The following is a 10,904-nucleotide window of genomic DNA, read 5'->3' on the forward strand; positions in this document are numbered from 1 at the left end:
GATCAACAAATTCATAATCTTTCGAATGCAAATCAACTAATACTACGGACATGCCATCACATGGAGTACAAGTATGATTGTTTGTAGCCATTAAAACACCCAATAACCAACAAATGCAGAAAAATAAATTGACAATATAAAACAATAAAAACACAGCAACATGTCAAATCAGATTATAACAACAACTGTGTATGTCTTACAGTTGTAGTTTCTGAATAATTTCTAAAAACAAAGAAGATGAGAGTTGCTCCATTTCAGCCCTTCCTCTCATCACACCAAGATGATTGCATATAAATGTGATGGCTTGTTCTTTCAGCAGTGAAGTGTTGTGAGCATCTGACAAACACAGAACTTCAACTGCATTCTCTACTCTAATGTGTATTGCCACAATCTGTTCACAGTAACTCTTCAGTTTGGAAACCAGAAAGCGATCAGAAAGAATGAGAAGTTGACATACCATCTTCCAGTCATTCACATCCACACTCACCTTGTCTGTGATGAGATACACAATGAGAGCTCGAAAAGCATCATAGCTTGCATCTTGGATTGGAATTGTGGTCACGTGTCCATCACCTGAAGGATGGGATTCCTTCATTCCAGATGAGAAGAGACGACAAAAATAAGAATTGCGAGCAATTAGAATGGGTTTATAAGCAAATATTTGTTTGTCTTCAACTTGGAACACAACATCTGCCAAATCCTTGTTGTCTACAAGAAACATCAGATCTTCACCCAATGATACATCCAAGTTTAGTCGTGATAGTAAATACTGTTGGAGATCAACTTTACGAATGCAATGTCCCTGTGTACAGTAAAGTGTATGGGTTGACTCGTTCAGAAGAAGACAACATGGATAGTTTAGTTTTACTTCCTCACCATTGACATCTACTAAACCTTCCTCACCACATCCCACTAGAGTAGTCATTGTCTCCATGGTAGAGGAAATTATTCTAATCTTCTGATTTCGAGTATCACACACAAAGATGCAACCTTTGCTGTCAACAGTAATTCCAACCGGTTGGTTTAGTGTGGCCGCTTCTATTGCTCCATCACACAACCCTGCACCTTTGCCACCAGCAATAGTTCTAACATTTCTAGTGTTGAGTGATACTTCTCTCACTGCATGGTTATTAAAGTCAGCAACATACAATGTCTCATCATCTCCACTTCTGCATGCTATTTGCCATGGACAGTTAAACTTTGCTTCACTACAGTGACCATCAGTCAGACCTGTTTCTTGTTGTCCTGCAATAGTAATGACATTACCATCTATATCTATCGTACGAATACAGTTGTCGTCAGAGATGTAGAAGATGGATTTGTTTGCTGATTGAGTAATATCTTTTAATGCTGTAAAAGCAGCAAACATTCCCTGCCCATCAATTAATCCTTTGTTTCCTGATCCAGCCAATGTTGTTACTGTGCCACACCCATCCACCTACACACATACACAACATTAAGAAATGACCTCACTACCAATTTTAAATGTTCTAAACAAAGCAAAAGCCATGATATGTCTGCCATTCTAGAATATTTCTTCCTATGCAATTTATTAAGGTGAATTCGACTGCAAAAAGAGAAAAGAAATTTGAAAGAGAAGCTAAAATATGCAATAATGATGAAATTCATATGCACACTGCACTGTCTACAGACGTATGCCTTTGTTCTGGTTCTCATTCCTCCTCATGTGCTATGCTTAGAAAGACTCAATCCTGAGGATTGCTTCAGTGGAAAGACGATCATTTCATGCCACTCAACTGGTCTTCCACAAAACACTTTCCAAAGTTTACCAAAATGAGCATAATTAGTATCAATTGAACAAACTAGTGGCCTTTCCAATCTTTCCTATTCTGAATATTCCAATCAAATTCGAATGCACCCAAGTTAGCAGGTGAAACCACACCTCTTTGTGTAATTCACTCTACGTACAACAAAACTCTCAACATCAGTCCATCAACATCACTGGTAAGCACTGAGCACAGCCATGAAGATTTGTATAGTAGTGACCATAGTCTTGAGATAGCATAGCCAGACCCCACCACCATGTTATACTTCTGGGAGTATGCATGACAGGACTGTAAAGTCTGGCTATGGAAGACTATTTGTATAGCAGGATAGCTAACCGTGATGCTCACTTATCCAAGTTGAAACTTTCTTGTGCAGCAGAGAATAAAAGTTTACAGTTTGAATTAGTTGGCTATACATGACCAGCTGTAACGCTGCTGCCAGGGATGCAAAAACTTGAAAATAATGGTGCTAAATTCTGATGCCAAACCCATATGAATACAAATTGACCACACACACACACACACACACACACACACACACACACACACACACACACACACACACACACACACACACACACACACACACACACACACACACACACACACACACACACACACACACACACACACCGTTCTGATTCTATTGTTTCTGAAGTCTGCCACGTAGATAGTGTCGTCCTCTCCCACAGCCACTGACTAGGGTCCATTAAACAAAGCTTGATCTGCAGTTCCATCTCTGTAGCCACGCTGGCCAGCAACTCCAGCAATCGTTTCTACGTGTGAGGATATGTCGTCTCCTTTAGGTAACGTCACTTTACGGATACAATGATTATTGTAGTCTGCTACTATTATATCACCGCTACTTGTAAAGGCCAAGCCAAGTGCACCGTTGAATAGAGCATCTCTTCCTGCCCCGTCACGATGTCCACCCTGTAGTAGAGAGCCAGCAACAGTAGATACGATACCAGATGTAGCAGTGGCGGACATTTTAGACCAATAAAATCTATTTATATTAACTATAGTATTGTTAAACTTTAATTAATTAGTCTAGATATAAAAAATAGATAAACACTGCAGCTGACAGACAAGATTAAGTACATAGAAGATCTCCTATACACACACGTACAGCCTTGTTAGTTCTCAACTTATCTATACTTTCATATAGCTATCATTAATTAATTATCATATAACTGCAACTATTGATGGCAGTGCTACCTTTTAAAATTATCTCGTTTTCACTCATTTGTATTTCTGTGAGTATCTCATATATTACGTGAGGAATTCCAACCTGAACCACACATCTGATCTCCCCAGACGAGACAGACAAACAGACAGAGAGACAAATAGATTAATTGAACTGTAGAGTACGAAATTGTTGAAATGTGTGAATTATCTTTGATTTATAAAAATATATGTATGAAAGATACATCATGCATATGAGACACCAGTATCTATACCAGTAGAGTTCATTTATAGGTTCAGGATTCTTAGCAAGTAATGTAGAATATATTTCATTGACAGACAAACAGACAGATGAAATATTTGTGTTAGACAGATATACCCATGCCATGCATATTGACAGTTGTCTGTCTGTCTATTGTCTGTCGGTTTATTCCTTTGTCTCTTTCATTTCTGTATGTACCAATACGAAATTCTGTCCAGCCACACATTTATCTCCCCAAATTTGAATCACATATTTTATAAATATAATCACAATCAGAGCACTGCAATACCATTTCTATAATAGTACATTAGAATCTGACATTCGCTAGTATTACATTTGATAGTGTTGAGTCGTTAGGAAATACAGACAACAGTAGACTTAACAAAAGCATTTCCATATAAATGATATTTACTGCACATGCATCCTCATCTTCATCTTTCAGTTTCGTCATCACAATCAAGTTCATCCCCGCCCAATGCCTGCCAGAAGGACAAAGCAACCTGTAACCAATCGATGGCATTATTGCTGGGTAATCATTTTGTAAATATATTTATTTACCTTCTCAGCATATTCTTTTCTGTCTCTGTCTGGTAGTGATGCAGCTTTCTCTGTAAGCATGTTAACTTTACAATCACCTAGCTATGCAATGAATGTCTTACCTTTCATTTGCATCATCCTTCCAAAAAGCTCCTCAAATGATTCAGCACTTGCATCATCATCAGCTAAACCATCATGTGGTGCAAGATCTTCTGGCAGTAAAGCGTCTAATAAAAGCAAGCAACAATTAACATACAATACTCTACAAGACAATATTCCAAATCTATTAATTAAGAGCTGCAGTTTACAATTCAACAATCTTATCGATCCCTTCTATACAATAGCTAATGTATAGCTAATGTATTGAATGATGCATTCCTCCAATACAACAAACAGTATAGGAAATTACATGCAACATACCGATCCTTCCTTGACTATTCTCCACTGGCACGCTACCGTCAGCTTGCTTATACTTCTGATCACGTACACAACACATTAAATGCTAATTCTGCTTATTATTCAAATTATCTCACAGATTCCAAACCAACTGCTGCTGCTGCTGTTGCTGCTTCCGCTTGCTTTCGAGAAGATGCTGAGATCAAATCATAGACATTAAGTACGTGTTATTTGATGTTTTATTTGTACCTTAACAGTCACCTTTCTTTCTCATGTCTGGCCATGTGTTTGTCTGTATTGCTTCACTAATTCTAGCTATGCCCTGTTTCTCCATAAACCCATCGTCAACATCATCCTCATCAACTTCTGATTCCACATCCAGCTCAACAAGCTCGAAGGAATGCTCAATACACCATTCTAAAACATCGTGCCTGCTGAGGCAATCAACCACATTATCTCCAGCAGAAAACGTATTGCAGACGAGCAGCAGAATGGCTGGCTTGTGTTCCTTTACAAACGTTAGCCATTCCTTTACTACTAAATCAAACGAATTTCTCTGCAACCAATTTATGATCAGAACAACAGGTTAGCCTGAGATCATTCAAATGACGTAATACAGTCACCTCTCTAGGATCAAATGCGAGAACGAGACCATCCACACACTCGAGCTCTTGTCGAGGCATGCAATCTTTCCACGTCCCTGTTGTTGTCATCAAATTTACGTCAGCATCGTAATATTTATTACTTATTTTCCACGTCATTGTTTGTATCAAATTCTTCTCAGTTTCAACAAAAGCTCCACACAAATCTGAAATTTCCATGCACCTCAAGTAAGACCTCTTTCCTTACACAATACACACTATAATATGATTTACCTGCAGCCATCTTTCGAATATTTACTGACGTGGAACATTGGACAAGCAACACACCATTTCTTTCGGCCATTTTGTGCTAAAAAGTATGCGCAAAAGGTCTGGACATCGAGCTAAATGAGTACTGTCCGGGTCATGTGCGTGCGGGCTCCGCCCCACTCTAGGGTGTCTCTAGCCTGCGCGCGTTAAGTTAAAAAGGCCTGAAGAGGTTGTGTGCGTGTGTATATATACTGTTACATTTTCTGATACTGTCAAGCTTGTTTCCTGTTCGCACTGCAAATGCACAGTGATTAATTAAGTATGGCAGACTTCTAGACAACAATTCGAATTCGTTCAAAAACAATGGCACACACACATTTACATAAGAAAGTATAGACGTCAAGAAAGCAAACAAGACTGTTGTCTTCACAGGCTTTTGCCACATTGCAAGCGTAGGCGTTCATCTGTTGCTACTGTTGTGTTCATCGTCTGTTGTATGGTCTCTGTTAGGGTACCACCTCTGGGAATGAACATCAATACATAAGGAGCCTACATGCTCCTGATGAATGATAACCAATTGACCAACACGTCACACATTGTTTAGTCCACGATATCAATTAATTAATTTGTCTAAGTCTCCACTTTGTATACTATTGACATAGACACGTCTAGAGACTAGAGCAAGGAAATCTTGCAAAGTGGCGGTATTCTCAGCTGGTGAAGAACTAATTATCTAGCAACTGTCACAATCATGCGCTGATGGCTTCACATGCAACCAAGAAAGGTGCATGTGAGTTGATTTCTTCGTGTTACGGACAATTAGTCGGGTGCATCTGCTGTGTAAATTTGATGTGATTGTCGCGTGTCTCGAGGTTGCGGATTGACGATTAAATTTTGTAGATCGTGCGTTGATGTAGTGCGGGTCTGCAAGAGAAATTATGGTGGAACATTGTTTCATATTGAAAAAGGTGGTTCCAAACAACTTGCAATTGCAATAAGTTAACAAAGTCATCAGCTGTCAGTCAGGATATTAGCAGCAGAATCTGGCAGATATAAAACCTTGTGCAACACACACATGCATGTAGAGAACAATCAGTCTCAGCTGCATTGAGCTCTTTCGAGTGTATGATCTTGTGGCAGTTCAGTTTCTGTTGTAGAGGTATGTGGCAGTGCACAAATTGTTTGTTTTATTTTATTCTTTCGGTGAGCTTGCATGCCTTTCAGTGTAACCATATATATACATATGCACAAGATGCATACGAATTGCACGATGATTGATCGTGCGACTGATGTGTTTGTATGATTTATGAGCTTGGCGCGGCGACCCTATAGATAGATAGTAAATTATCATGTACTCTTCTCAGTTGTCTGCATGATATTCTGAGTAGCTAGTGAATGAGTTGTTCAATTTGAGTATTTGTGTCTTTCCATATGCTTGCATGCTTGTTTGTCTGTTTCGCCCAACTGCATGTCCACCCGTTTGTCTGTCTGCGTGTCTGTCAGATACTTAGTTTGTCCGTTCGATCGTCTGTCTATCTCTGCATGTTCTAGTTCGCCAGTCTATCTGTATACATGCACTTCAGCTGCATGTCGATCCATCTTTCCATATTACTCCATGTTCACTCTTTTCAACCTCACTGCGTCATTTCAACAGTTATACTGTATGACGTTTATCGAGACCGCTAAGAAAGCATTCTGTCTCCATTCATCATCAACCAAATAGCAGTGGGAGTTTCCCTCCGCTTGTTGTCTAGAATTCGAAGATACAGACAGTCACTCTAAAATATAAACAGAAACCAAATGAGAAAAGAACATGCAGCGAAGACATGCATGCACTAGCTAAAAGCGCGTTTGTGTATAGTTTCTCATTTCATACTGAACGCTAGATGCTTGCATCTTGTGTGTCAAATCTATGGATCGACACGTTTGTTGTCATTTAAATTTCCTAACTTCCGTCCATTGTAGCCAGTTGTCCTCTCTGACGTAGACACTTCTAGTAAGTTTCTATATCAGGTAACTACTAAAGCATCGCAGCTTGACTTCCAAGCAGTGGACCTTGTGTGTGTGTAGAGATCGACGATCCAGGCCTTCAACATGCAAGCAAAACAGTACAGCTCTCTTGTCGCCTTCCTCTATTTCCTCAACAACAACATCAGCGGCGGATTACTGGCAGTGCCATTCGTTTTCTACCACGCCGGACTACTTTTCGGGTTGCTGCTGCTTGCAGTAGTCACTGCACTAACGATACCACCTCTTATATGGACGCTCGAGACGATGGCAAGAGCTCAAGTTGGAGGCCATCAATTGTGTACATGCATGATGTCTAAAGGTTTCTAAGTGGTATTTGTCTTGGCAGGCGTTAGAGGATGCAAAAAATACGGAGATTAAAGCATTGGAGGATAGTGGGAGACGCATGGTGCTTGAATCGATGCCAAGATATGATATTAGGAGTGAGAGGAAGTTCGAGGTGGACGAACTGTGTCGCATGTTTCTTGGTGTTAAGACCAGTTTGCTGTACGGATGGTCAGTTGTGTTATGGTGTCTGTTGTCCATGTGGTATTATGTCACCGTGGCCGCAAGCGCTTGGGCTGCTCACATACCGTTTAGCTCACAGCAATGCTCAGACGACGACTTCCGTCTCATGCTGCATCCGGACGGACCCTGCTGGAACACGTACACTGTCTGCGTTCTGCTATTTGGTGTTGTTGCTGTACCCATTTCTATGATGGAGCTTACAGAGCAAAAAGTCATTCAAGTGGGTCTGAGTCTGGTTCGTCTTCTGGCCGTTATCCTCATGGTCGGATACTGCACTATATCTCTCTTTTCCAACCAGACAGATGAGAAGTACGACGGGCATGAAATCCAGCAGAACGTGTGGCTCAGAGTCGATCTGATTGGTGGCATGTCTGTCGTTCCTGTTGTCTCACACGCCCTCTCGTGCCAGTCCCTCATTCCATCATTCGTGCAGCCTGTTGCGAACAAAAGGAATCTGCACTGGCTCTTGGCTGCTGCTGTTTTTACCTGCGCTTCTGTGTACGGTATCGTGGGTGTGACTGTTGCATCACACTTTAAAGATCAACTCGTGGAAACGAGCACTCTCAGTTGGGTATGTCGATCACCAACATTCCCGACATTTTGAAATATTCTATTTCAGATGTTGCTCCTATTTAGGTGCCTCTAATGGCTAGCAGCTATCCTGTAGTCGCCCGAATGATTTCCTATTTCATTGTTCTTTATCCTTCACTAGTTATGTTGTCGGCCATGCCCCTCTCTGCTGTTGCCTGCAGCAATTACATCATCAGTTTGTGCCAAAAAAAGTCGGGAGGTGAAGAGACAAAAACTGCAACAAGGAGAGTTATTCGATTTTGTGTTGTCGTGGTGCCACTCGTTCTTGCCATTTTTGTGAGCAATCTGGTGGTAGTCTTGACGTATGGTGGACTTGCTGGATACTTTAGCACACTCATCATACCCGGGCTTTTAGTGATGAGGTCACGTGACATGTGTTACAAAGTCTTCGCCTCCAAACAACACAAGAATTCCGCAGAAAAAGTAAAGACAGAGACTGATAATCGAATGGATGTTGTGGTTGTGTGGGACGAGTGGAAAAAATCGAAGAGTGTATGCAGGGCGCAAATCGTGTCTGACATTACTGTGACTCCATACACTAGCCTTCTCAGTCAACGAGTTGTTGTGTGGATAATACTGGCTTTTTCTGTAATAACCATAGCGATTACAGTCAGTAGTAGTATCAATTATCTGCGTCACAACACCTGATCACGTGCAATACTTGCAAGTCACGTGCATCTTTGACGTTAATATTTTAGTTTTGTAGATGTAACTGTATGTACAAAAATATTGATGTTGTTATAATTGGCTGTAACAGTATAAACATTGCAACATACCTGAGTGTAGACTGACGGGCTTGCTATTATGTTGTTCGATATGTACACAAGTCTATCACATTATGTCAAACTTTTGTGCATTTTAAAAGTGCAGTTTGTACTGTTTCATGCAAGTTAACAACTCAAAAATCAAATGACAATTACCGTAACTAATAGTTTAATTTTTTTTGTACAATATCTTTTTTATTTATCCGTGCATGCTTGCCTTATGTTACAAACATGGTGCATACATAGAATGCAAGCAAAAATAGACATGTACGTATGTACATGTAGACTGTACCTACCTCTTTTAGATCTAAAAAGTTATAAAATTGTAAAAATATAAACCACGCATAAACGCCTATGATTCACGCCACAAATCAAAATTAAGAACGAAAGCACATGCAATTGACTGTGCGCATGCGCAGCAAAAATCACCCTAAAGAACGAATCCTAGCTTCCAAATCTACGACTCCTCCATTTATTACCCGTTTATGTCGTCAAAAATCCACCTGCAAGTAGATACATGTACATCGCTAGACAACAGGCGGCCTCCCGTATGTTTTAATGCGCATGCGTACCAAACATGCTCTGTATACGGGAGTTCTGTGCATGCACTTGCTTTTCCCTGGTGTTTTTATGACATGTAAGTTTGGTGGTCATAGTTGTTTTGCTATTTTCTGTGAATGTATTGCTCAACTTTTTAATTAATTTACTGCATACCATATTTCATTCAACAATTACTATTACGTCTAGAGATAGAGACCTAATTTGAAAGACTCAACAACGATGTATCTATAAAAAACATTTTAAAGAAAATATTAATTAATTAAGTAATTTTAAAAAATTAATTAGTTAAACCAGATACGGGTACCTAACACTTTACTCACGTGATCCATATAGTAACCCGTATTAGTTGCTATGTACTAACCGCCGCCATTTCATCGCGTCATGACGGCAGTCGCGGATTCCAACGACGTAGGATCAATCCTAGTGAAGGTACAGCTAAATCATCAGTAAACAATTTTTCCTACACCTAACGATCGTCCAATCAAAGGTCCAAGACGAGTTGCAGCGTCTAAAAGAACAACTGACAAGCAGCTCAACACCTGACGCAAGCACAACGTCGATTTTGGACCTTCGAGGGTTAGAAAGCGCTATCAACAGAACGGAGAAAGGAATAAAGGTAATATCGGAGTGTCAGGGAGGTAAACCCCTTGGACAGTTTTTTAATTGTTTATTATTCCAACTTCCGTATCCGGGTATTGAGAGATCACATTCTTGGTAACATATGTCGAGCTCTGATTATCAAATGTTTGCCAATACAAAGGCACTGTAATCTCAAAAAATTAACGAAAAAAATTGATAAAATGATTATATAGCAAAGGTTGCACTCTATTGTAGAAAATTATTAATATCAACTGTTGGTTGTATGTTTCCTAATATCAACTGTTTGATAGGGTGTTTATTAATATCAACTGTTGATTGTATGTTTAGTAATATTAACTGTTGAGTAGGTGTTTATTAATATCAACTGTTGATTGTATGTTTATTAATATCAACTGTTGATTTTATGTTTATTAATATCAACTGTTGATTTTATGTTTATTAATATCAACTGTTAATTGTATGTTTAATAATATCAACTGTTGATTGTATGTTTCGTAATATTAACTGTTGAGTAGGTGTTTATTAATATCAACTGTTGATTTTATGTTTATTAATATCAACTGTTGATTGTATATTTATTAATATCAACTGTTGATTTTATGTTTATTAATATCAACTGTTGATTGTATATTTATTAATATCAACTGTTGATTTTATGTTTATTAATATCAACTGTTGATTGTATGTTTAGTAATATTTACTGTTGAGTAGGTGTTTATTAATATCAACTGTTGATTGTATGTTTATTAATATCAACTTTGATTGTGTGTTTATTAATATCAATTTTATTATTATTTACAGTTGATCATGCATATTAATTAAAGCATGTACATTA

General features: G+C 39.0%; 4 protein-coding genes across 5 annotated transcripts in view; 2 read left to right on the plus strand and 2 right to left on the minus strand.

Annotated features, from left to right (window-relative positions):
- Positions 1-53: 53 nt before the first annotated feature.
- LOC134192238 (uncharacterized) lies at positions 54-2,729 on the minus strand. The gene is made up of 2 exons (XM_062660953.1): positions 2,421-2,729; positions 54-1,438 (listed from the first exon to the last, which is right to left on the minus strand). Exon 2 carries the CDS (start codon positions 1,367-1,369, stop codon positions 197-199), a length of 1,173 nt encoding a protein of 390 aa, XP_062516937.1. The 5' UTR covers positions 1,370-1,438; positions 2,421-2,729; the 3' UTR covers positions 54-196.
- A 791-nt stretch (positions 2,730-3,520) lies between these two features.
- LOC134192287 (alpha- and gamma-adaptin-binding protein p34-like) lies at positions 3,521-5,134 on the minus strand. The gene is made up of 8 exons (XM_062661008.1): positions 5,043-5,134; positions 4,791-4,975; positions 4,429-4,723; positions 4,305-4,363; positions 4,192-4,246; positions 3,894-3,998; positions 3,793-3,842; positions 3,521-3,734 (listed from the first exon to the last, which is right to left on the minus strand). The coding sequence occupies exons 1-8, from the start codon at positions 5,110-5,112 to the stop codon at positions 3,666-3,668; spliced, it is 888 nt and encodes a 295-aa protein (XP_062516992.1). The 5' UTR covers positions 5,113-5,134; the 3' UTR covers positions 3,521-3,665.
- Positions 5,135-7,112: 1,978 nt separating this feature from the next.
- On the plus strand, positions 7,113-8,792 carry LOC134192431 (transmembrane protein 104 homolog). The gene is made up of 3 exons (XM_062661170.1): positions 7,113-7,347; positions 7,382-8,124; positions 8,190-8,792. Exons 1-3 carry the CDS (start codon positions 7,113-7,115, stop codon positions 8,790-8,792), a joined length of 1,581 nt encoding a protein of 526 aa, XP_062517154.1.
- Positions 8,793-9,813: 1,021 nt separating this feature from the next.
- Positions 9,814-10,904, plus strand: part of LOC134192615 (IQ domain-containing protein H-like) — a 32,602-nt gene continuing 31,511 nt past the window's right edge. For both annotated transcript variants that reach the window (XM_062661361.1, XM_062661362.1), the window contains exons 1-2: positions 9,814-9,898; positions 9,957-10,085. In XM_062661361.1, the coding sequence (XP_062517345.1) occupies positions 9,851-9,898; positions 9,957-10,085 (177 nt within the window). In that variant the 5' untranslated portion in view covers positions 9,814-9,850. The remainder of the gene's footprint in view (positions 9,899-9,956; positions 10,086-10,904) is intronic.

Source organism: Corticium candelabrum, chromosome 16, assembly GCF_963422355.1.
Source record: "Corticium candelabrum chromosome 16, ooCorCand1.1, whole genome shotgun sequence".
NCBI lineage: Eukaryota > Metazoa > Porifera > Homoscleromorpha > Homosclerophorida > Plakinidae > Corticium > Corticium candelabrum.